The following is a 25,317-nucleotide window of genomic DNA, read 5'->3' as shown; positions in this document are numbered from 1 at the left end:
CATGGCTGCTTTAATCACATCCACATCTCGCTGGGTAAACTGCAAACTTGTTTTTATCTCCTGTATTTCTCTGGTCATGTCGTCGAGTCTCTTGTTATTTGTCTCCATAAGTAGTTGCACAAAACCTTTGAAGTTGTCTTGTTGTTGGCTCAACAGTGCAGTGTACATCTGCTTCTGCTGACTCAACATCTCTGTTACTTGCGCTGCTGAAATATAATCCTCTTCTGCTTCAACCTCCTCTTTCGCTTCTGATTTATTAGCTCTTTTCTCTCTTGGAGGCATTTTAATAGTTGTAGAATTTGTTCAAAGACTTGAAAATGTAGAAGATGTGAAAAATCGTAGAACAGACAAGAGGAGCAGTGACCATCTGCTTTGTTGACAGTGTACAGTGGCTGCCCTTTACTCTGTGCACATTTTATTTTGTTGCAGATTTAAATAAATTGAAATGGATAATATTGCTTTGTAACCCATACTGGCAAAGTCAAAATGTATCCTGACATATAGTGTATATTATGGGACTTCATGTACACAGGTGTGTACCTTTCTAAACTGTGTCCAGTCAGTTAATTTTGCTACAAGTGGACTCCAGTTTAGTTCTAAATGCATCTCAAGGAGAATTAAAGCAAAGAGGATGCACCTGAGTTTCAAAGTAAAGGGCCTGAATACTTCTGTAAATGAGATTGCCATTTTTTTTTATTTGTAAAGTTTTTAAAACCATGTTTTCAGCAACATAGGGGATTGTATGAATCCTGGAGGGACTGAAAAATGTGTTTCCCAGGCTGATGTACAGTAACAGGAAGTGACTGAACCTCATGAGGTTTTATCACACCATGTTTCTCAGGCCTTGGTGGCCCTAAAATGCATTGATGGATTTTAAGGATTGTGTAGTAGAGTAGAAATTCTGTAAAACATTGGCAGTTAACTACATGGAACATTTATTTTACCTAACCCATGAATATCATAATTTACATGTAGTAATAGTGAAAGCTTCCCACAGTTTTAGAATTATGAAATACACACAAATAAAAATTGGCATTTGTAAGATTGTATGCAAGCTCAACAAGATGCCTTGTCAGCTGTTGAATTCCCCTCATAATAAAATCAGTTTTTTGATTGTTTCTAGTACAAAAAGGAGGGATTGACCCATGAGGTTATGCCCGGTAACCACATGGCAGAGGAGCAGAGAAACAAACAGTTGGAGGACAAACACAGTGAGTCCAACTCAGAGGAGGCCATCTTCCTTGGACTTCTTAGCACTGTCCACTCAATCATCCTGGACTGGACGTCCGCCAACTTCACTGACTCTGTGGGAGCCAAAGCCATCAAACAGGTATCTTCCCTTGTCATTGGAGGCTATTTTCAGTATCAGTTTAGGATTGCTTGTAGGAACTCTGTCTACACAGACCTTCATTTCATTTTCAGTGAGTAAGTCTGTATGTGTTTATGCAGGTCATTAAGGAATACGCAGATGTGGATGTCCGGGTGGTCATAGCAGGCTGCAGCAGTAAGTAGTCATGATATCTTTTTTTTTATTTATTTAGCTTGATGTATTTAATAAACTGACAATTGAGTATAAGTATCAGTTGCTTAGAATTATCCACCCATGCATTATCTATACTGCTTATACTGAAGAGTGTTTTGGGTGGGGGCAGCACGGTGGCATGGTGGTTACCGCTGTTGCCTCACAGCGAGGCGGTTCCGGGTTCGAGCCCCAGCTGCCCTGGGGCCTTTTTGTGTAGAGTTTGGATGTTCTCCCTGTGCTTGCGTGGGTTCTCTCCGGGTGCTCCAGCTTCCTACCACTGTTCAAAGACATGCAGCATAGGTTGATCGGTGTCTCTTAATTGCCCATAGGAGTGTGAGTGGTTGTTTGTCTGCGTGTTTGCCCTGCGATGGACTGGCGACCTGTCCAGGGTGTACCCCGCCTCTCGCCTGCAGCCGGCTGGGATTGGCTCCAGACCCCGTGACCCCGTTTGGGACTAAGCAGTATAGAAAATGAATGGATGGATGGATGTTTTGGGTGGGGGCTGACGCTGGGTGAGAGGGAATACACCCTGGACAGGTCACCAGTCCATCGCAGGGCTGACATGTAGACAAACAACCACACAGACCCACACTCAACCTAAGATGCATGTCTTTGGAAGGAAGCCGGAGTACCTGAATAGAACCCACGCAGGCAAAAGAACATGCTAACTCCACAACTAGTGCAGTCACTGTGAGGTGACAGTGCTAACCACTGCAACACCATGCCACCCTGCTTGGAATTGTAATCACACCATTGGATTTAATTTGTCTTACCAAGTGTCAGCTGGCACTGGTTCCAGCGATCTCCCCAGCGGGCAGCATGGTGGCACAGTGGTTAGCTCTGTTGCCTCACAGCAAGAAGGTTCTGGGTTTGAGCCTTGGCTGACCTAGTCCCATCTCCCATAGGAGTGTAGTTGCTTGTCTCCAAGTGTCAGACATGTGATGGACTGGCGACCTGTCCAGGGTGTACCCCACCTCTCGCCCAATGTCAGCTGGGATTGGCTCCAGCCCCCCACTACCCTATTCAGGATAAGTGGTATAGATAATGGATGAATTTGATTCATTTTGCACTAGTTAATGTTATCACCCTGCTCCTATTGCATAATTATAGATCAATTTATGAATTTCTTTAAATACAGTGCTGTGAAAATGTATTTGCACTACCAGTCAAATGTTTTGACACACTTTCTGAACTGAGTGGGAAAATGTCCTAGCTTTTGAGTGGTAGTGCACATCTGTCTCTTACTACTGTAGTATGAGCATATACAGTTTGGCTTTAATTTGACAGTTCTTTTTTTTGATCTGCTAGGAAGCCTATTGGTTCAGTTGGATACCCTACAGTTTTTCACTGGAAACATGACCACAGCCATGGTGTTCCCCACAGTTCATGATGCCGTGCTGTACTGTCAACACAAATTGCCACCCAGCAGCGGCTCCAACCAATTGAATGAGCTGACAGGAAGTGACACATGTAACCAAGAAGAACCAATCACAGCAGCAGTGCCTTTGACTCAGACAACAGATATGGGAGGTCCCACAACCTACCTGTAGGAGCAATGAACTCCTCTCCGGATGTTCGAGCATGACAGCAGAAATGTACTCAACAATCGTTCATATTGAATAGAGGAGTAGGATAGGTGTGTGCTTCTCCTCTTGTGAAGCACCCAAAGCAGCGAAATACACTGCCGTTTCATGAGGATTTATCCAATCAGAAAATAAAGATCAAGTTTACAGCTGTATTCCTATGCATACTCTCTGAAGAGGGGATTCTATAAGCTGCACTTTGTACTTAAAAAAATAAATGTATGTGCTGCTCTTATTCCAGTGACACTGAAAGAGTGATTATCTAAGAGTCCAGTTTGTGGTAGTGGTTGAGAGCAGAAGCTGCCTCTCATCATCATGCTGGTATCAAATGTTTATGACTGAGAAGTTGTCCTGATGAATATGTGAGTATTATATATTCAGCTGTATTTGTTTAACTATTTAGACAATCAAAAATGATCATAGTTGGGTCAGTCTGTAGGGTCATGTTTGTTGTTATAGTACCTTTACACTGCTGTTTTGAGTTTGAACACTGTGTATTATACATTGTCATTTGACATTTTAGTAAACAAGTTTTCCTATTTTAAAAAAAGCTTTAGTTGTACTGTTACTCTATAACACATGATGCCTTTAAAGTTACAATAATATCATTTCACAACACTGAACAAAGCACTGGGACTCAAATCTGGAATAAACTTTATTTTTAAGGGAACAACAATGAAAACGAAAAGACGATTTTTACTTTGCCAGTAAATTGGGAACTTGCTCACACTCAGTTGTAGGTCATGTATCTTGGGGTGGCACTGAACTTTGCATAGGACTTGATGACCTTGTTAACAGCCTCCAGGAAGTCTTTCTCTGTGGCAATCTTTCTGCGAGCTCTGATGGCGAACATTCCTGCCTCTGTGCACACGCTGCGGATCTCAGCGCCTAACCGGAAACAATAAAATTTTGCTTACAGAATGTTTTCTAGGATACACATGAAGTTCTGTCATTCATGTAGCTTTATCTGTTCATTTTGCTGGTAAAGCCTTTTTAGTGCTACAGGACAGTAACAACCCTTTAATATAGGAGTGCTGAGCTATGATATCTTGCTCAGATATCCGATTCCTTCAGATCCAGTCTTCATTACAGCCAGATAGGTTAGATAATCTCTCCCAAAACATTAGCTTTTCATGAGTTACTCTTTCAGCTTTGTGACAGTGCACAGATAATTGGGTTTTATTTTATTTAGCTTGGCAATAAGAATTTTAAAAGCACACTCAATTCTTAACTTTTTCTGAAAAATTCAAAAGTTCTAAATTTGGAGATGTTCATTAGAAAATGATTTTATAGTGTACCCTTGTGGCCACACATTAGTGCTACACTAAGTAACTGAGAAGAATCACAAAGTTCAAAAGTCTGTCAGTGTTTCTATGACCCTGGGATGATGAATTTAGAACAGGATGCAAAAAAACTTGATTAAAATACTGCTGACATCTATTTGAATCAGCAGACGGATGAGGAAGAAGTCGATGTGGGAGAGGAAAACAAAGACAGTGTGAGAGCTTAGAAGAACGATGGCAGAACAAGGATTGAAAGCTGCTGTGTCAGTCTTACCAGTGCTGTTGGGACAGAGGCGAGCCAGCAGCTCAAAGCGGATGTCTCTCTCCACACTCATAGAACGGGCATGGATCTTGAAGATGTGTGTGCGACCCTGAAATGAAATGGTACAAAGGTTCATTAAAGAAAAAAAAGCTTCATTTGGCCATGTACAGTATATTGCTTGAATTATGACCATGTGTCAACACTTATGATTCACCTCCAGGTCAGGCAGGCTGAACTCGATCTTCCTGTCTAGACGCCCGGGTCTCATCAGGGCCGGGTCCAGTGTATCTGGTCTGTTGGTGGCCATCAGAACTTTGATATTCCCACGAGGGTCAAAGCCATCCAGTTGGTTGATGAGCTCCAGCATGGTCCTCTGGACCTCATTGTCTCCACCAGCACCATCATCAAAACGGGCCCCTGGCAGGTATACACAAAGTCAAGGTTTGATGTTCATAATAATAATAATCACCTTTATTTGGCCAACTGTGTTACACACAAGGAATTTGTTTCCAGTACAGAACCAAGGCAGCCATGTGTGGTGCCAACTCAAGTGTCTTAAGGAGGTGTTGGGCCAACACGTGCTGCCAGAACAGCTTCAATGCAAGCACCATTTTTAAAGGATCACAACACCCATGTACTACAGTGTTTCCCCTAGAAACTCTTTCAGGCATGGTGGCAAGAGGATGATGGAAGTTTTGTGTGCATGCACAAAAATGTTTGGTAATTTATTTCACATGAAACGCCAGACTTTTGGTTGGTAACTTCTATGTAAATTTCATGTAAAACAAGGAGAGTATTAATAAGATGCATTTATTGCACACAAATAACTGTCAAAGCTACCAATTACTCCACAACTGATTAAGTGTGAACAAACAATCTTTAAGAAAAAAATAATAAAAAGGAAATCCATATAATGCAATGTATCAAATAATAAAGCTAATAAATTCTCAAGCTGGTACAAACTGTTAGATTTAAATCTATGAGGTCAACAAATTGGAACTTACAACCATGGGCTATATTTGGGGATCTTGAACCATTCTGGGTCTCAGCCAGATGTTCGCTTCTATCTGCTGGTTCACGCCCAAGACCGCATTTGACCCAGATCCTGTATACACGTGTCACCGATGCTTAGGTCAATGGGGGAGCCCTCACCCCTGCCCCCCTCCACCCCTCTCACCTCTCTCCCTTCTACCACATCGTCATTTGTCTCAGAAGAAAAACATTAATATTTTTGGCTGAGGATTCCCCGGTTTCCTCTTAAGTGGTGTCATGCTCATGTTAACTTATAGCAGCTAAATAACTTTTACTAACATTGGCTGCATTATGGGAAATCATCTCATGTTTTCTCAAACTTCATTACAGCGCAGATTCACTTTGTGATGAATACTTAGTGATCAATTAAACTATTATAACGACACTGATTACTGACACATCGTAGCACTGGTGTAATGTACTGAACGTGAAGACAAGAGGCAAACATAGTGACATTGCAGATGCGTGAAAAAATATAAATATCACAAACTTAATACAACTTGAAGAAGCCTGAGTGAAGAAAACATCTCGAGTCCATAAATCTCGGTGTATGTACGAAATCTATTCTTCTTCTTCTTCTTCTTCTTCCGGCTGTTCCCATTAGGGGTCGCCACAGCGAATCATCTGTTTCCACCTAACTCTATCCTCGGCATCCTCTACTCTCACCCCAGTTAACTTCATGTCCTCTTTCAGCATATCCATATACTGTATCTCCTCTTTGGTCTTCCTCTTGACCTCTTGCCTGGCAGCTCCATCTCCAACATCCTTCTACCAATATAACCACTATCCCTCCTCTGCACATGTCCAAACCATCTCAATCTGGCCTCTCTGACCTTGCCCCCAAAACAGCCGACCTGAGCTGGCCCTCTGATGTGCTCATTCCTAATCCTGTCCATCCTAAAGAGAACCTCAACATCCTCATCTCTGCTACCTCCATCTCTGCCTCTTGTCTTTTCCTCACTGCTACAGTCTCTAACCCATACAGCATAGCTGGTCTCACTACTGTCTTGTACACCTTTCCTTTGATTCTTGCTGCCGCTCTTCTGTCACACAACACTCCTGACCCCTTTCTCCACCCACTCCAACCTGCCTGCATTCACCTCTTTCCTACACTCCCCATCACACTGGACTGTTGACCCCAAATACTTAAAACTCCTGCATCTTCTTGACCTCTACTAAAAGTGGTATTTTCAGGTCACTCTCATTTTTCATATATTCCAGGGTTTGTTCATTTTTTTCTTACCAGAGCTATCACAAGCAGATCAGATTGAAACAGGGAGGAGACACGGACAGAGGCACCTGACAAACTTCCGAGTACAAATAATTATTTCCAAATGAGTGTATATTGGACGGTGCTATTGGGAAAAAAAAAAAAAAAAAAGCCTGTTGTGTAGGCAGGGTGGGGGTCTCATTAGCATGGTGGCCCACCATGTCTATACTATACTAGGAGGAACACTGCACTATAAATAACATTGTAACAGAAAAGAGTGGGACATCAAGACAAGCTTTACCTCCAATTGCATCAATTTCATCAAAGAAGATCAGACAGGCCTTTTTGGTCCGGGCCATCTCAAACAGCTCCCGCACCATCCTGGCTCCCTACAAAAAAAAGTAAATGTTTATGTTAATCATCATTTACTAAATGGCTGCTATTCTTGAGTGGTGAGCTCCTCTGGCCTCTGCTGTCTCACCTCTCCCACATACTTCTGTACCAGCTCGGAGCCGATGACTCTGATAAAACAGGCATCTGTCCTGTTGGCCACAGCACGGGCACACAGGGTCTTTCCTGTGCCAGGGGGCCCAAACAGCAGCACACCTTTTGGAGGCTCAATACCAAGATTGACAAACCTCTCAGGCTAGGAAAAAGATTAAACAAGATACTGATCAGACAGGGTGGAGGCAATTGTGGAATCTTCCACATGTCAGAGAGTTTAATTCATTCCTGAGGAGACTAGATTTCCATATAAATCGATGACTTGTGAACACTCACATGCAGCAGAGGGGTTTCAACCACTTCTCTCAGCTTCTCAATCTGCTCCTTACATCCACCAACATCACTGTAGGTGACATCAGGCTTCTCCTCCACCTACAGTACAATGTGGACAAAGTTATTACCAGAGCTTTTTATCCGTTTTAGGACAGGAATCGTCCTGTCCTAAAACGGATAAAAAGAAAATAGTATCTTTCACAGATTTTTCTTCATAAACTCTTATGGCTTTATAAAACTTTGATTATGTAATATAACAAGCTCAAACAATGTTTTTTTTTTTTTTTTTTTTTTTTAAATCTGAGTCATGTTGTGCATTCATACCTGCATCATGGTGACAGTGGGGTCAATCTTGGGAGGCAGAGGAATGTGGATCTGATACTTGTTTCTGTCGACACTGGAAGAACAGAAGACACTAAATTTAGCAGACTGTTACACTAGATATGTGACACGAATAAATGTGATCATATGATAAAGATGATAATATTTTCGCCTCACCCGACTCTCATGCCCTCCTCGATGTCAGTCGGGGCCACCTGGTCGCTCAGGTCCACCACAAACTTGGCAAACTGCTTGACATTGATAATGTATTTTGGGTCCTCTGAGTCTGCATTGATGATCTTTGTGCATCTATTTTTTTTTGGGAGGGGGGGTAAGATGGACAATAAATAATAATCTTGTAAGAGCCAGTATGTGTATGCTGGTACATATTTTTAGTGGGTGTTATACATGTTCCTATGCATATATTTAGTAGCTTCAGTGATGCTAGGTATGGAAATACTGAGATTGATCACCCAGTTTGATGTACCTTGCCACCTGCAGCGGTTGTTCACTCTGCAAAGTCTGTTTATCAGCAGCCAAATCCCAGAGTGCTGGTGGGGCCAGGCCGGTGTCCGACTCCTTAATGCCTGTCACGGGGGAAGACATTTAAAGCACAAACCAGTATCCAGTCTTAACATCTGAAGTCATTGCTTTACAAAGGGAATGGCAATACATTTTCTACTGTCACCAAACAAACGGCTCTTTTCTTACTAAAAGTGCATTTAGCGTTTTTTTCCACCCACCTGTGAGCTCGTTGATCTTTTTAAGGAGTTGCTGGATGTCATCTTCCACTTGTTTAATCTGTCTAGAGTAGGTGCTTTGACCCTGGAGATACACACCGATTTTGTAAACTTTAAATTAATAAGAATGTGACCAATTTTATAGATTTCACAGGAAGATTACAACTGCTGCACAGCTTTGAACTGCCCCACTTACATAGGTTTTCAGCAACGCGATGTCCCCTTCATCCAAAGCTGTGAAGAAGATGAAAACAACATCAACGAGTCTGCACTCTGAGACTGTCAGCGGGCCGCTAACGTTAGCATTGTTGTCGAACGGTGTATCTTATTGTAGTTAACTCTATATAACGTTACAAGTCTAGACATTATATACTAGCAATGCCTATTCTCACTGTCTTCAGGCATCTCAAAATGTACGTTTACTGAACAACTGTTATTTTACCAGTGGTAAACTGTAGCAGTTTGTTTAAGAAGCTGAGCTGACATTAGCCAAGTAGCTAATGTCGTTTTTCAGCAAAGAACAATGTAGCATTAGCGTACACTTTTTTTTTTTTAAAGAATTGAACTGAAATTTTAGATGTACCTCTGATAGGTAAATCATCCTTTTCCTCTTCCTTTATCTTCCTCTGATCGTCTCCCAAATAATCCGGCATATTTAATCAGAACAAACTGTTTCACAAAAGCTAAGCAGCGCAATTACACAGCAGGTTTCCTATGGTTCCCGGCAGAGCAGCGGAAATGCAGGGCGGAATTTAATTGACGATGCACCACCATTAAAATGCTTTCGTCATATTTAATATAACCCATAAATTATAAATTTAGATTTGAAATATACCATAAATGTGTAAACTCTGAATTAATGAGACAGTGTTTCCAGCGAAGAGGCACTACTCAATAAAACGTCTATTGCGGAACTTTAGTAGTGAGAACTGTAATTATAACACGGAGGGGTTAGTGGCGTAATACCAATGCTCATTTCTGGCACTTGTAAAGTGAGGCCCATGTGCTGTGTGAATGAGCAGGCAACAAACTTTAACGGTTTAAAAAGCTTTAACTTGTTGGTTTCCGCACCTGAATGTTCGTGTTGCTCATTTTTAGAAGATGTTGTTAGAAGTGCTGGACGGTGAAGAAACGGTTGTTTTTACAGCCGCTGCCGGTAAGCATGAAGGAGGCTAGTGGATGGTCTAGCTAAGCTACCAGTGTTTTAGATGAACACTTGTTATACTTGTTAGCATGCCGCTAAAAAGCAAACCGCAACGACTAAACTAATATTATCACCAAGTTCAAACCGTGTCTGTATCTTTAATATTTTTTCTCAGTTAATTCCAACTGTTTTTTTTAATGTGTTGCATAATGTGATCCAGCTGCTGCCCACTCCTGGTTGCAGTGATTTATTCGAGCTCCTATCATTAGCTGAATACTTACTAGTTGTTAACGCTTGATGTTGACCACTTTACTTATTTATTTAGCATTTCATAGCCTTTTATGTCTACGCACGGCTGTTGCATAACATGTATAAACACCTGTCACCATTTCACCAGAGTCAGCGTTGCTGATCCACAGGCCTCATTTCACTGTCAGTTGATTTGCAAGTCACTTTATATGAAAGCTAATGTGGTCAGAATTGTGAGTAACCTTACTTGGAAAGAACACTGTTAAAAATTCTTGGGGGCTTTGAGCATCATGAAAAAAACAAAACAAAAATAATTTGTATCCCATTTGGGTTAGCTTTGCCTTTTAATGTTTTGCTTGGTAGCAAATTTGTTCAGACATTTACACATTCCAATATACTGTCTAAATTGGGTAATGGAGTGTATGCTCATGCTGCTGCCTCTAACTTTAACAACTATCTACCACAGCTTTGTTTGATTTCTAAATGGCTATTGCAAGGCCCTGCTATCATAGCTGCTTGTCATCCTTAGTTGAGTTCAGAGATCATAACCATGATTATGCCAAAGATATTTGAGGTAATTTAGAGACAGTGCCTCCTTTACATATTTTGTCCACCAAGGGGATTGACAAGTTTATTTTTAGCTGTAAAATGTGGAGCTCAGTATATATTACCAACTATTTTGTATGTTTTTGTTCAAATCTGACTAGGTTTAGTCTGTATCAGGTTTTTTCACCTCATTCTCCCCGTTCAGCCTCTGTGCAGGTCCAGGTGGAGCCGGTGGGTCGATGGTTCGAGGCCTATGTGAAGAGGAGGAACAGGAATGTGTCAGCCTCCTTCCAGGAGCTGGAGGAAGAGGAGGAGTCATCTGAAGAGTCAGAAGATGAGGAGTTTCAGCTGGAGGAGTGCCCGATGCTTCGAACACTTGACCCCAAAGATTGGAAGGTATTCATCTAAATCACATATTTCTGTCACAGGAGCAGAGGTTTCTGCTACTTCCCTGGACCGGACGATGTGCACAGGAAGCACTCATCAAACACCTGTTCAGTAATGACATGCTGCAGGAAATATTAATTGGGATGTTTTGTACTCGACAGAACTTCCAGAGTGTAGTGTTGGTAAGAGATGTATAGTATAAATTAAGATGTCAGGGATGCAGGGCTAGAGTGGTGGTTCCTATATTGATGGAACAAAAATACTTTGTAAATGTAGCCATGTATTGAGTCAGACATCTGTTCCTTTACATCATTTTACATTGGTAGCATGTTAACAGCTGTTTTAAAGTTGGATAATGAGAATGAAGACATTCCACACAAGAATATACAATTTGAATAAAATATAGTTGTAAAATTTTAATATCAACTGCTGTAAACTGTCACATATGCAGATTAAGTTTAGGTAAACTAGCACAGGAGGATGGGCTTGTGATCAAAATGTGATGCATGCAGCAGGCTTGTGGTCTACATCTTTGTGTTGGCATGAGTTAGGTAACTTGAGGTTATAGAAGTGTGACTGGTTTGTCTGATTATCAACACAGGGTGGAATCTGGTTCAATACGAAAGGAAGCAGAAGAAGTTTGGCTAGGACAGCATTTGAAATGTTTAGTGTTTTGCCATGGCTTGGCTATTGTTTATTAGCTATAGGCCAAACCACACATGATGAACTGTGCTGAGCTGCTCCTAAGTCAGTGCAGTTATGTTTCCATTGCACTCTATAACGCATCCTTTATTTTCTGCATCTTGATCTTGTGTGGGCAGCATGAGCTGTTGAGAAGTGACATAACTCACAGTGTCAGTGTGGTGTCACTAGTGTGCAACATGGAGCCCTTGGTGCTAGACATTATTTTAACCCCTCATCAGAAGACCAAGACAGACTCATTTTTCAAATATTGCTGCTATGAAATAACAGTTATTTCCCTCGCTGCAACATTTCAGCCAATCATTTGTCTCAGTAAGCAGCTCTTGAAGTTGGAGCTTGGCCCTCAGGGGAAGCAGGGCCGGCTTAGCCTGAGACAGCATGATTACCCTCTGCTGCTAGGAACAGATTGAAATGGAGGCCAAACTGTGCCCTCCTGACTTGGCACGATTAAAGTGGACTGACCCTTGCTGATGAGGGGAAAAAAAAAAAACCTCCACTATACCCACACAGAATTTATATTGATATCGCTGATAAAACAGTTTTTATTCAGAGTGGTTGTTACCTATGTAGTTTTCTTCTGACAGACAGTCTTGGTGGAACAGTGACAGTGGTTGTACATCTGAGTGGGCCTGGCTCTCACATGTGTTGCCTACCAAGTCAGTCTGGCCAGCCTCTGTATAATCTGAGCAAATACAATGAGGATCATATGTGTCAGTTCACCAAATGTTTGTGTGAAGATAGGATTCAGGGATGCTTTGTATTAAGGTCAGAGTGGAGAAATCTTTTTAATATGTGCACAGTGAAAGGATAGGGTTGGGAAATGTTGTTGCTTGTTATGGGGCCCTGAAGCTTTATGACAGCATGGCCTGATACCCTTGTCTTCTGCTCACCATTGTTTGCCACATTTAACTTTGTATTGTTAACTGATTGTTTTACAAGTCAGCAAAAATGGCTTGATACCCCTTTGCATGACTGATACCACTAAGCTCTTTGTGTTCCTCTAAAGAAGGTGTTTAAGTAGATCTTAAAACAACACTCACATGGCTTGTATAAACTGAAATAGTTACTGATCACTGTAATTGTTTGCTCCATTTGTTACCAAACCTAGTAACAACTTCTATGTAATGCAGTTTTTTTTTAGTCACCACTTTCATATATGCAACAGTCATTTAACCTTTGTTGTGTTACTTTTTTTTTTTTCCCCTTTTTAAAATCAGAACCAAGATCACTATGTTGTCCTCGGGCTGCCACACTTGAGGTACAAAGCCACACAGAAACAGATCAGAGCTGCACGTAAGTATGTTTCCTCCTCCTGCTCCTGTGGATCAGTTTCTCTAGCTGGTGGTAATAACCTACCGTGGTCACATTCTCTGTTGTTTCTCAACAGACAAAGCGATTGTGTTGAAGCACCATCCTGACAAAAGGAAAGCAGCAGGAGAGCAGATTGTAGAAGGAGACAATGACTACTTCACTTGTATAACTAAAGGTATATTGTACTGCTGCTAATTGCTATCCACACTAGTATTCGTTTGGGGGTTCTGAACTCATGTCCCTGTGGTTGTCACTGTTTGAATCTCAGCTATAGAGATCCTGTCAGATCCTGTGAAGCGGAGAGCCTTTGACAGTGTGGATCCTACCTTTGACAATGCTGTACCTTCAAAGAGCGAAGGTAAAGAGAACTTTTTCGAAGTGTTTGCTCCTGTGTTTGAAAGAAATGCGAGATGGTCTTCCAAAAAGCACGTACCCAAACTTGGCACCATGGAGTCATCTTTTGAAGAAGTGGACAATTTTTATGCATTTTGGTAAGTGGTAGTCATTTTTTAGTTCCTTTCTAGCAAGGAATGCTGATTTGATAGGAAAACGAGTCAGAGATGACAAGCTGTTATTTCTACTCTTACAGGTACAACTTTGACTCATGGAGGGAGTTCTCATACTTGGATGAAGAGGAAAAAGAAAAGGCTGAATGGTGAGCTCCTGTGTGTCACAGCCATCGAAAGTACTAAACCAAATCCAAGGTTGTGTGTTTGAACTTTGTCTGATGTGTTTTAACAAATTTTTTTTCCTATAGCCGAGATGAGAGGAGGTGGATTGAGAAACAGAATCGAGCTTCCAGAGCTCTGAGGAAGAAAGAGGAAATGAACAGAATACGAACACTAGTTGGTACAGTCCTTTAGAGCCAGCACACAAACACACATTTCATAAATCTGATTATCAGTAAACAGCTAAAAATATGACCAAACTGCACAAGGCCCAAACATCTTTTGTGCAAGTCTCCACCATATATGGGAATGTATTGCACACTGCAGGAATTTATAAATTCACAGATGAATAAACGAGTCAGATTGATTCTTTGTATTGCTTCAATGCAGATACTGCCTACAGTTGTGACCCTAGAATAAAGAAATTCAAAGAAGAAGAGAAAGCCAGAAAGGAATCGGAGAAGAAGGCTAAAGCTGAAGCCAAGAAGAGAGAGCAAGATGAGAAGGAGCGAGTAAGTGTGTAACCCCTGGCGATTTGGCAGGTCCAGTAACTGTCTCTAGTGAATAAATATCTAAGTAGGGGCTGCAGCTAACCACTGTTTTTGATTATTGATTAATCTGTGGATTATTTCTAAAATAAATTGAATTATATGAAGAAACTACAAATCTGTTTTCCACATTATGAAAACAAAAATGCATTCATTTAAACTATTCTTTTCCTAAACAATCCTCAACACATTCACTTAGTCTGCATACTCTGCACCATCTCCATTAACATGTATATGTGTTATCAATGTTCCTGAACACAAGAACACCTTAGTTTTGCTTATTGTATTTGATATAATGCTTGGCTGCTTATATGTCCATTTAAACAATTCTTTTCCTAAACAATCCTCAACACATTCACTTAGTCTGCATACTCTGCACCATCTCCATTAACATGTATATGTGTTATCAATGTTCCTGAACACAAGAACACCTTAGTTTTGCTTATTGTATTTGATATAATGCTTGGCTGCTTATATGTCTCATGCTTACATGAATGGAACGCAAAAGCATTTAGCAGCCAACACAACCCACCAGTATGTTCCTAAATTTATAAGTAAGATAACATATGTAACAACATAACATCTTTTGCTTTCAATCCTGGGTTGAATAAAATGTTAGAAATGTGTTGATGTGTCAAGTTTAAATTTCTGTAATTGGCATTGTCCTACTAATAAATACTGCAGTTTGCTTATAGTCACCAAATCTTGTGGAAAGACTAAAAGCAACCTTGTATTAGTCTGTATAAATGTAAGACTAGGAAATCATTTCTATGTGATTTACCTCCTAGTACACATACTGTAAGTGGAATAGAATCCTCATCACATGTTCACTGTCAGATGACCAGCACACACCAAGCTCCAGATAGTTCAAGGCACTGGTTTAGGAGACTATCAAGTTTGCTTTTGAAACGACATCATCAGTCCGGCAGATGTGTATCATTTGGTTTTCTGTGTTTGGTAGGCCCGGCAAGCGGAGCTGGAGGCAGCTCGCTTGGCAAAGGAGAAGGAGCAAGAGGAGGTCAAGCAGGCAGCCCAGCAGGCAAAGAAGGAGAAGGAGATCCAGAAGAAGGCAATCAAGAAGGAGAGACAGAAACTCAGGACAACCTGCAAGGTCAGTTTTTACTCCATGTACCGGAAATGTTTCAGAAGAATTCTGTGAAGTAACGTTGAATATGAATCTTTAATGTTTTTTTGTTTGTTGGTGTCCACACTTTTCCTCACTCGCAGAACTGGAATTTCTTTGCTGAAAATGAAGCTGACGGTGTGAAAATGATGGAGGACGTGGAAAAGCTGTGTGATCGGCTGGAGCTGACGAGGTGCAAGATTAGCACATAGTCAAACCTTAATGCTGTAGAAATGGTTTGGGACACATTTCTGTAGAGCGGTGCCCCAGACACATCTAAGATGATCTTAAACCTGTTATAATTGTATAAATGACAAACTAAGATCATACCATCCTTACGATGCTTACACACGGTACCAGAGGACATGTTTAACAGTATTTTATGGTATTTGTTTCTAGCCTGCAGTCCTTGAATGAAATCCTGGCCTCGGCCTCTAAAGAAGACAGCAAGGCAGCTGTGGAGAAGCAGGTAAAAAAAAAAAGGCAGCCTTTTGTTTAGAAATATTTTTATCTGTATTTCACATTTGATAGTGGATACAGGAGATTCACAGGGATGAACACCAGCCCTATGGGGATGAGTAAGGCAAGTTTATTTATGTAACACATTTTCATACACAAAAGCAATTCAAAGTGCTTTACATAATGCATACATACATGAAAACATTAAATGCAACTAAATGAATAAAAAGAAACAGTTTAGACATGTTTAATAAAAGAGAAATACAGGGAAAAAGTAAGTGAACCATTTGGAATGACCTGGTTTTCTACAGGATTTGGTCATAAACTGTGATCCAGTAAATATTCCTAGCAGTGAAAAGATGTGCAGTCCTCACAAGTGGACAAATGTGTTGGAGTTGCTTTTCTCAGGTGCAAGAGGTGAATGCCCAGCTACAGAGGGAGCGGGAGGCTGAGGTCCAGGCAAGGCAGGCGGCTCGCAGCGCTGAGCAGGCCAGTGGAGGAGGAGGAGCCGGGGGGAAAGGCTGGAATGAAGATGACCTCCAGCTGCTCATCAAAGCTGTCAACCTCTTCCCTGCTGGAACAAACTCCAGGTAGGCTTTCTGAAGTGAAGTAACTAGCTATGGTTGGTAGAATAGAAAACAAGAGAGAAGTACATACTTTGCCCTTTGGCAAAGGGGTTGGGTCAGTTTTTCTCCCAGCCACCACTAACAATATTTGTCACTGTGTTTCTTCCTTCTTTTATAGATCTCTTTTCATTTTTGCCCCTCTGCTTGTGCACAGTTTGTCCTGTGCTGTGACAGTGTTTTTGTTTGCCCAAGTAACGTAGGGATAAACAGTATACACTTGGTGTGAAGCAATATACCTTTGTGCTAATTCATCAAAATGAATTATTTTTAATACAGTTAATCATGGAGGTCTGCTTTGCAGCATATGCCAATAACTGATCTCTTCCAGATGGGAGGTTATTGCCAACTACATGAACTTGCACTCCACCAGTGGCATGAAGAGGAACGCCAAAGATGTCATCAACAAAGCCAAGAATCTACAACGACTAGGTGAGCTAAGATATGATTTAGCTGTCTGCCTTCAGGGTCACATCATTTTGCATTTCTGATCTTTGTTTATTCATTAATAGTGGCTGTTTAAATGTGCTCACTTAAGCTGGAGTCAGAGTGAATAGTTTTTAATACACTGCCACTCACTAAGACCTGCTGGTGTGCTGTACAAGTTTCATGTGCACTTACAGTATGCAGAGCAAAGCAGTTTTTTTTTTCTCCTGCAAGTCAACAGTGAACTGAGTGATAGACTTCAAAAATTCTCTGTATAGAGAAAATGGCATTTTACAAATCCAAAATATGTGGTTTAGGAAAATTTGTCTTAGTAACAGTACAAAAAATATTTTCCATACTCTTTAATTTTGATGATGTAAATTGACTAAGCCAAAATGTTGTCCTGTTAATGTTGTGCGCTCAGATCCACTACAGAAAGATGAGATCAACAAAAAGGCCTTTGAGAAGTTCAAGAAGGAACACGCCTCAGTGGCGCCCTCCATAGACAACGCTGTGCCCTCCGAGAGATTTGACGGTGAGTGTTATCTGTACAGCTGCTTAGTGTCTGACTGTGGAAAATCATGATTCAAGTGGTGTGTTCCTGTCTTGGGTTGATGTTTGGTACAGTGGAAGGACTGAAGTTGATCAAGAAATTAATTGTAAGGCAAATATCAAAACAAATATTCAAACAAGAGCCAGTAGTTTGTATATCTAGGTAACCAGCATGTAGAATTCAGTAGTCAGCCTTTTTCCTTTGTTCATCAGAAGGTGACTTTTGTTTAAACGTTGGCAGTTACCCTTTTTGTAGTTCATGTATTGTTGCAGACTGACTGTTTCTACCTCTTACAACCTAAAAAGCCTCAACAGAAATTCACGAGCTGTGTAACTGTGCTGTCTCTCCTCCTTCAGCCTCTGGTAGTGATGCTAATGCTGCACCTTGGACTACAGAGGAACAGAAACTTTTGGAACAAGCTCTAAAGACCTACCCAGTCAGCACACCTGAGCGCTGGGAGAAGATTGCTGCTGCTGTCCCCAAACGAAGCAAGAAAGACTGTATGAAGAGGTACAAGGTAAGGTGATGTGCCAGTCTCTTTTGGACTTGTTTCAATTAGCGGCCACTAGTATTCAGAAAGTTGCAAGTTTATTAGGTACACCAAGCTAAAACTATTGGTCTAATTTTTTTTTTAAGAAACAGTTTAAAAAGGTGTTGAATCAACTTGTGGTTGTCTTGCAGGCTGTAGCCTGGTGCTGCTGAATTGTAATTTTTATACTGAGTGGGCTATTAAGTCCACCCCAATTACATCACAATACAGTTTAGCTGCACCAGGAACTACATCCTCCTAATGAGAATGCTGGTAGTCTGACAGACTTCCCTGTTTCTCTGACAGGAACTGGTGGAGATGGTTAAAGCCAAGAAAGCTGCACAGGAGCAAGTGGCAGGCAAAAGTAAAAAATGACAAAAACCACGACAATAGTATGTGTTATTTTATCATTATTGTATTGGTCTTTATTTTATAATAAAAATTTCAAGAAGATAAAAGGATTTAAATAGTCTTTCTAGTCATACAGTATGAAAGGTCATTTGTCCTCAGGTTCTCATCCAGAACATGCCACTGCGGATCTGGTTGTACTCTGGAAGCCGTTCAATTGGACCTGAAACAGAACAAATTGTAAACATAACTCCAGGTAATTACAACATAGATTTGACTTATGTAGCACTGGCCATCACTTCTAATGACATTGTACTTAATCACTTGAACTAAATCCAACAGAGGGCACCAAGCATGAGCGTTCACACAGTTTAGACTCTAACCTGCTGCGGGGGTGGACTCGCTCAGTTTGACTTCTAAACAGTCTAACAAAGGTTTGTAATGTTGCTGCATTCTGAAATCTCAGCAATTAGATCAATTCCACTGAAATGAGACCCAGTACTACAAAAATAAAACCTGGGTCCTAATAACTTTTTACCATCTATAGTAGCAAGAACCCTTTGGCATGACCTGGTTTTCTACATGATTTGGTCCATGGCTCCATGTGACCCAATCTTCATCTAAATTGCAAATATAGACACAATGTGCTTAAGCTAATAATTTGAACTCTTCATGTCTTTATTAACCCAGCCATTAAACATGAACATTGCCAGTGGGGGAAAAGTAAGTGTACCACTGAATTTAATAACTGGTTGAAGCCCCTTTGGCTGCAGTTACTTCATACAAGAGCATCCTGTGGATCAGACCTGCACACCATTGCAGGTGGACCTACTACAAAGGTATACAATTTATACTAATTCATCTTACTCTAAAATTTAGACTAACATTTAGTGACTAAACCAATTATGGACATTCAGCAACATACCAACTGCTGCAATGGCAGGAGCCTTGTTGAAGATGTATTTGGTGCACACATCCTTAATGGTCTCTGCGCTGATGGCCTATGGCAGAGAAAAAGTAAGGACACCAACCATTTCTCACCACAACACTCCTATCAAAGGTCATGAAGTGGAGCAAAGTGAAACATAGGCTTCATGAAACTGCATATTTACCTCTAATTTGCAAACATTTCTAAACATTTTTTCACTCTGCTACCTCCACCAAGCAGTTTGTTTTGATGTGTGTTTGTTGGTTAGCACTTTACAGACATTGGTGAGGCCTAACCCTAGAAGTGATTAGATTTTGGCTGAAAGGAATGAAGGCCATAAAAAATAATGAAAAAAAGTCAAACAAAAAAAATCCCCATGTTTAACATGGGACAAAAATGAATAATTCTTATCTCCATTGAAAGTTAACATCATTAGTAATCATGGGACCAAATTTGGACCATTTAAGGTTAACATTGAAAACCCAATTTAATGCATATAACTTGGCCTATAATAAAGACAGAACCCTGAAATAGGTAAGATGCAGAGTATAACTGATTATAATACCCTAAAACATGATCCAGATCAAGGACACATTTTGTGTTGTTCTGCATCAGTTTTCACAAGGTTTGCATTTGCATGAGCAAATGTGCCTTGTTATGGGTTATTGAGTGGAGACTGACAGGCAAAAATGGCAGCACTTTCCTAACAAGAACAGGAGTTAATGTAGAATTTTGACTAGTGTCCAAATGTGTCTTATTTAACCTCGAGTCAAAACTATCCACTCACATCAATCCTGGCCTCCAGCTCATGCAGAGGGATCCTGCGACTGTAGCACAGCATCTGTCTGCCAATGTCCTCACAAATAGGGGTGGATCCTGGAGCAAACAAAACCAAGCTGACACTGTGAACCATGTGCCACTGTGCTTCTCTGACCATCGGTGCTAAATGAAGTGACCTCACCGTCGAGATGCAGGAGCATGTTGGTTTTGAGCAAATTCTTGGCCCGGGCCACCTCGCTCTCCGTCACACTTGTACAAAGAGACATCCTGACGAGGAGCAACATTATTTATCAACCCACCACATTTCAAACAGTCATGATCTTCTGTTTTATATTGAGATCTGTGAGGAGTCAGCAGCTACATAGCCTCGGCATGTGTATTCTAAACTTTAGTTTAAATCATTTCTGCACTGTATCTGACTGTCCCTCCTTTGTGTGTACTCACCATTCCCTCTGCGTAAAGTGCATCATGTCGCGGATGGTACCGGGCTCACATACCATGTAGAGCCCCCACAGGCCTGTGTCTGTGTAGCAGGTGTTGAAGGATTGGAAGCTGTGGCACAGGTTTCCCTGACAGGCCATCTGGGCCAGTTTACTGGACAGATTCTGGGGTCACAAAAGACAAAGCTCACCACAAAGGCAAGAACACAGAAACAGGATCTGGACTCTGCTTCATTATTCCATACACACTGCGGGTTGTGTCCCTTTTAAAAATCGGTCAGTAGCAATATTCTGTTTGCCATTTTAAAATGGGAAAATTAAGAATTACTGTGTCTGACAGCTTTTACAGAAAAGTAAGACAACAATCCACTGTTATTCATGAATGAATGGATGTTCTGAGGACTGGGTACTACAACAGAAGTAACTAACTTGGAATAATTCCACATCATAATACAGAAAGACAAGATATGGGTCAAAATTTGTTTTAGGGTTTTACGAGAATATTTTGCCATCATTAGGTAACATGTTTTGAAATTGTAAAACTACTTGTCATCAAATATGAGAAAATAAATTGTCATTTCATGATCTCAAAACACTTACACCTTGAGTATGATATTAGTTCTCAGCACTTAGAGTAATTTTGTCAACCCAAAATGAATTTATGATCACTTAAAACCTTTTCGTACAAAGAAAATCTGCAATAATCCTTGACAATACAATGTAATGCAAAATACACAACAGTACAGTCAATTTAACTGGCATCTGAAGCATTTGGTTACCTGCTGACCAAATGCATTCATGTATCTGCATGACTGGCAACTTCTAACGATTATTAATGGCTACTTAAGCTGCCTAATGCAGCCTGCAGTAAGATGTCTAAACATAAAAGAATTCAGTAATCCTGTGCCAAATAACCCGACTATTGAGTTTCACCGTTACTCACCACACCACCACCAAAGGAGCGGTCCCAATTTCCAATCAGTGTGTTTGCCACCATGAGGGGGATGGTGTCAGGATGAGACCATCCGACTGCCTCCACTGCGATGGCAATATGAGCCAGGGGCATCTTGTCATCACGCACACGGATCTGAAGCAACAGTATAATGATCACATGGTGAGTAATTCAAGACTGTCTTCCTATAAAATAAATAACACAAAACAAACCTAGAAACCTAAGATATTGCAACGGCATGTAGTTTTAGCCTTAAGATGACCTTACCTCACTTCCTGTGAAGTGGCAGGGAGGAAGTGCTGGAGCTTCACCTTGATATCTGCCAGGAAGTTTTCCAAAGTGATATGTGGCCAAATCAATGAGCTCGTCATGTGAAACTCCTGTTCAAATACAGATCCTAGAATGTCACAACAACCCTGAGGTGATATTTCACGCTGGTTAGGCTTGTATCAACCCATTTTAATCTAACATGCAAGGAGATAAGCAGCTCTGACCTCCAGCAGCAGCCAGCACTATTCTGGGGCCCTTGTAATGAGTGGTGATGTACTCAACCAGGTCTCTTCTGTTGATGGTTCTGCATCACAAAGACAAAATTAACTCAAAGCATGAAAGCAAACATGTAAAGAACAACATTTCTAAAGTACATTTCCAGCCGAAAAGCAAGGCTGCACTATTGCAAACCAAGGCTGCTATGCATTAAATTGAATCCATGGTTTTACTTGATGTTCTCAGTGGGGCCCAGAATGGTCCTGCCCAGAGCTGTGGACTGATACGCTGTAGCGTGCAGGTAGTCAAAGACCACCTCCTGTAGATTGGTCTCCACTTCCTGCATCTCTCTCAGGATGACCCCTCGCTCCCTCTCGATCTCTGCCTCTCCCAGTGTGCTGTTCTGGATGATGTCAGCCAGGATCTCCACAGCTAGGGAGACAAAAAACAGCTAAACTAACTGGATAAATGAAACTATTTTTGTTGTTACTGACACATATCTCTGTGATGTTCAGTTGTTTAGTATTGTGCTGTAATTTAGTTTTTGGTTTACTAATATTTATCAACCATGCAAGTTTTTCTTATGGCGGTATGAGTGTTACATTATTTTTAAATGACAGTTCATGACATAACTGAAGGCAAACTATAATATCTCTAGTACATGTAGACACCTCACTTTTCTACTAACTTTTAAACCTTGTTTTTGTGGCTCCACTGTGATTCTTGATGGTGGCTCCAGAAAGAAGCCCTCACTCTTTCTAACAAATCTAATATACAGAGAGAACTGCCATGGATGCTCACCTCTTCAACACTAATTTAATCATCATTACAGTCATTTCTACATCTCAGGAACATCTTAATCTCACTGTAACATTCAGCTCTTCTGCACTGTACCTCGTGGAAGATCCTTGGAAAATGCTTTGGCATAATACACAGTTTGCTCCCGGGACGTGTAGGCGTTCAGGTGAGCCCCCATATTCTCGATCTCCAGCTCCAGATCCAGCTGGGACCGTTTCCTGGTACCCTGACATACACATACACACAGATGAACAAACCTTGGAGAGTGCTTTGCATTATTAAATACTAAACATTTTATTTTATAATCATGAATATTACATTTGCAGTGTTATGTGTCATAAACACTGCAACCATCTCACCTTAAATGCCATATGCTCCAGAAAATGTGCTGTGCCATTATTTCTCTCATTCTCATAGCGACTGCCAGCATCTATCCAGAGGCCCACCTGGAAGACATCGGTAATTATTATTCAGATAAGACACATTCTCTACTGCTATTGTGCCACAATTTCAGACTTACTGTATACCTGTATACCTGTATACTCTATATTGATGGAGCTAAAATCATTGAAACAATGCCTTGAGTTATATGATCTCATTTTGGAGGAAGTCCCTTAATACGCACATGTTAAGTGAGCACGTTTTTGGTGATATATCCACAGTGTATATCAACAAACACTCATAATTCTGATGACCATGCGTATGCAACTTTGCAGTGGACGCACACACCTCTGGTAAGGGACTTGTAGCCTTATGATTGTCTAAGCTTTGCTATAGTATTTTGTATGACTTTCTCCAAGTTGCATCCTATTCTTTCTTTAATACATGTTTAATGCAGTGTACACAGTGACACCACATAAAAAAACTGTAGAACCAGGATCCTGCAGGTTTCATAAAATTTAATTTAAGACTTTGTATGACCTTTTTTTAGACTACTCTGAATGCAGCTTAAGACCTATTTCACATCCATACTGGCAAAAAAAAGCCTAAATGATATGAAGAAAATTATGCTGAGTCTTCATGTTGAACATGAATTAATTGCTTTTCAAGTACTTCTTGCACTCTAATTTTGTTTATAGAGTATGAAGTCTGCAACACCTCGGTAATTAAATGTTACCACAGATCTCAACACTGGCCAGAGGTCTCTTCCTGGTGTTGCAGAAGTTTTGTACAGAGTGGGTTGTGCTGGGGCCAGGCCTTGGTGATGCCTTAGTGTTTGTATGACTTCCCATGCGACTCCAGTGCCCTTATATCCAACGGTCCTAATTTCAGCATTTTCTATGGTCTAGCAGATTTCAAATCTGTGTTAACTGGCTTCAACTAAGCCCTGAATGCACAGTTTTCAGTCAAGGTCTCATTAAACAACCTACCTTCAAGTACCTTAAAAACTGCACACAAGTGCACAGTTGATTTGATTGAGATTTTTCTGTTTACTGCACTTTGTATGAAATTAATTGATAAATAAAAATCAGTCATTGCATTATTTATGAAAGCGCCCTCAAGTTTACTTTTATGGTCTTAAACTTTTTAATGGTACCCTATGTAAATACCAGAATAATTTAATGAATGCTTTCCTCAAATAAAAGTTGCAGTATTAGTACTAAAATACAACATTAGCAACATTTTTGGCCACAAATATGTAATTATGAGGATGTTTTTGTTATTTGAGCATAGAAATAAGCTTGGGGTCAACAGAGTCTCAATATAACATTTCTGTGTGTAATAGTTTAATACATGTGTGGCTTCAAGAATGGAATCCACCATGATTATTACAATACGGGTTAATTGGGCACGATCAACAGCGAACGTCTTTCTTTTACTCTTGCTTTTGTGGGAGGCAAAGCTTAACTTACAGTGCTAGTGGTAAGCCCAGCATCCTCAGAAGCCACCCGGAGTCCGTTGTCTAACATGGTCACCTTGGTTTCAGGAACATTTAAGACCACCTGGTACGCAGCCTGGGTAGCCAAGAGTCTGTGTGGTCCAGCTATGACCTGAAGAGGGGAAGACAGTGGGGAATTATCACAGTCATGATGACGCTTAAAATTTAGGGCACTGACGTCAGCTGTTACCAGTCTCTTGTCACAGATAATTCAAATAACAGTGTCGTCAATACTTTTATTTTATTACATCTTCCAGCACTTGAAGAATTTTATGTCGAGCATGTCGCATGTGATAGCTAACTAACATAACTTGAACTGTTAGCAAACACTGAGCCTGACAGACAATGGTGAACTTTTTTCCGTTAGACTATACACTGAAAACAGTCAAGGAGCTGTTATGTAAAACTTGTATGTAAACAAACTCGTCTTACCTTTCTTAAGGAATTTGTATTCATTAAGTGTCTTTGTAGGAGACATCTCCCAGCAGATGTAAAAGCCTGTATAGACGCCGCCATATTGTTTATTTGTCACACTGCGCATGTGCAGATTATATAAACTTACTCAATACGCAATATCCGCCGAGCTGATTTTATTTAAAGAATAAAACCTGAGGACTATTAGAAAACTGATATTAGTAGTAATACAAATTGTAAGTTCTAAAATATTTAAAGGTTTTTGATCACATTTAACATTCTCGAATAATTTGT

General features: G+C 40.6%; 4 protein-coding genes across 4 annotated transcripts in view; 2 read left to right on the top strand and 2 right to left on the bottom strand.

The window, feature by feature from the left end:
* Nucleotides 1-3,655, top strand: part of slc26a5 (solute carrier family 26 member 5) — a 26,037-nt gene extending 22,382 nt beyond the window's left edge. The window contains exons 16-18 of the mRNA XM_020601257.1: nucleotides 1,124-1,330; nucleotides 1,450-1,504; nucleotides 2,831-3,655. Of these exons, the coding sequence (XP_020456913.1) occupies nucleotides 1,124-1,330; nucleotides 1,450-1,504; nucleotides 2,831-3,072 (504 nt within the window). The 3' untranslated portion in view covers nucleotides 3,073-3,655. The remainder of the gene's footprint in view (nucleotides 1-1,123; nucleotides 1,331-1,449; nucleotides 1,505-2,830) is intronic.
* Nucleotides 3,656-3,742: 87 nt separating this feature from the next.
* Nucleotides 3,743-9,472, bottom strand: psmc2 (proteasome 26S subunit, ATPase 2). Its single transcript, XM_020601261.1, has 12 exons — nucleotides 9,314-9,472; nucleotides 8,927-8,964; nucleotides 8,734-8,815; nucleotides 8,478-8,577; nucleotides 8,168-8,299; nucleotides 7,994-8,066; nucleotides 7,673-7,768; nucleotides 7,374-7,538; nucleotides 7,194-7,281; nucleotides 4,865-5,067; nucleotides 4,663-4,759; nucleotides 3,743-3,993 (listed from the first exon to the last, which is right to left on the bottom strand). Exons 1-12 carry the CDS (start codon nucleotides 9,381-9,383, stop codon nucleotides 3,836-3,838), a joined length of 1,302 nt encoding a protein of 433 aa, XP_020456917.1. The 5' UTR covers nucleotides 9,384-9,472; the 3' UTR covers nucleotides 3,743-3,835.
* A 225-nt stretch (nucleotides 9,473-9,697) lies between these two features.
* Nucleotides 9,698-18,382, top strand: dnajc2 (DnaJ (Hsp40) homolog, subfamily C, member 2). The gene is made up of 16 exons (XM_020601258.1): nucleotides 9,698-9,886; nucleotides 10,875-11,065; nucleotides 12,976-13,051; nucleotides 13,146-13,244; nucleotides 13,338-13,560; nucleotides 13,659-13,724; nucleotides 13,827-13,918; nucleotides 14,128-14,249; nucleotides 15,247-15,396; nucleotides 15,513-15,601; nucleotides 15,808-15,877; nucleotides 16,276-16,457; nucleotides 16,822-16,922; nucleotides 17,341-17,451; nucleotides 17,826-17,986; nucleotides 18,305-18,382. Exons 1-16 carry the CDS (start codon nucleotides 9,832-9,834, stop codon nucleotides 18,371-18,373), a joined length of 1,857 nt encoding a protein of 618 aa, XP_020456914.1. The 5' UTR covers nucleotides 9,698-9,831; the 3' UTR covers nucleotides 18,374-18,382.
* Nucleotides 18,383-18,400: 18 nt separating this feature from the next.
* On the bottom strand, nucleotides 18,401-25,150 carry pmpcb (peptidase, mitochondrial processing subunit beta). Its single transcript, XM_020601260.1, has 13 exons — nucleotides 25,042-25,150; nucleotides 24,584-24,721; nucleotides 23,090-23,176; nucleotides 22,827-22,956; nucleotides 22,166-22,364; nucleotides 21,941-22,020; nucleotides 21,714-21,826; nucleotides 21,438-21,581; nucleotides 20,499-20,659; nucleotides 20,236-20,321; nucleotides 20,062-20,150; nucleotides 19,272-19,347; nucleotides 18,401-18,569 (listed from the first exon to the last, which is right to left on the bottom strand). The coding sequence occupies exons 1-13, from the start codon at nucleotides 25,123-25,125 to the stop codon at nucleotides 18,505-18,507; spliced, it is 1,452 nt and encodes a 483-aa protein (XP_020456916.1). The 5' UTR covers nucleotides 25,126-25,150; the 3' UTR covers nucleotides 18,401-18,504.
* Between the last annotated feature and the right edge of the window lie 167 nt (nucleotides 25,151-25,317).

The sequence above is a fragment of the Monopterus albus genome, unplaced genomic scaffold (assembly GCF_001952655.1).
Source record: "Monopterus albus unplaced genomic scaffold, M_albus_1.0 scaffold51.1, whole genome shotgun sequence".
Taxonomy (NCBI): domain Eukaryota; kingdom Metazoa; phylum Chordata; class Actinopteri; order Synbranchiformes; family Synbranchidae; genus Monopterus; species Monopterus albus.
This window is presented reverse-complemented; position numbering and strand designations above follow the sequence as displayed.

What these genes read in the sequence shown, in the direction of transcription:
- dnajc2 (XM_020601258.1), top strand. Translation starts at nt 9,832, where the DNA reads ATGTTGTTAGAAGTGCTGGACGGTGAAGAAACGGTTGTTTTTACAGCC. An exon ending in CTTCACTTGTATAACTAAAG is followed by an intron (nt 13,245 to 13,337) that starts GTATATTGTACT and finishes TTTGAATCTCAG; the next exon opens with CTATAGAGATCCTGTCAGAT. An exon ending in CAGAATACGAACACTAGTTG is followed by an intron (nt 13,919 to 14,127) that starts GTACAGTCCTTT and finishes GCTTCAATGCAG; the next exon opens with ATACTGCCTACAGTTGTGAC.
- psmc2 (XM_020601261.1), bottom strand. Translation starts at nt 9,383, where the DNA reads ATGCCGGATTATTTGGGAGACGATCAGAGGAAGATAAAGGAAGAGGAA. An exon ending in TGAAATTGATGCAATTGGAG is followed by an intron (nt 5,068 to 7,193) that starts GTAAAGCTTGTC and finishes TATACCTGCCAG; the next exon opens with GGGCCCGTTTTGATGATGGT. An exon ending in CCTCTGTCCCAACAGCACTG is followed by an intron (nt 3,994 to 4,662) that starts GTAAGACTGACA and finishes GTTTCCGGTTAG; the next exon opens with GCGCTGAGATCCGCAGCGTG.
- pmpcb (XM_020601260.1), bottom strand. Translation starts at nt 25,125, where the DNA reads ATGGCGGCGTCTATACAGGCTTTTACATCTGCTGGGAGATGTCTCCTA. An exon ending in TTCCAAGGATCTTCCACGAG is followed by an intron (nt 22,365 to 22,826) that starts GTACAGTGCAGA and finishes TTGTCTCCCTAG; the next exon opens with CTGTGGAGATCCTGGCTGAC. An exon ending in GGCCCCACTGAGAACATCAA is followed by an intron (nt 22,021 to 22,165) that starts GTAAAACCATGG and finishes TTTGTGATGCAG; the next exon opens with AACCATCAACAGAAGAGACC.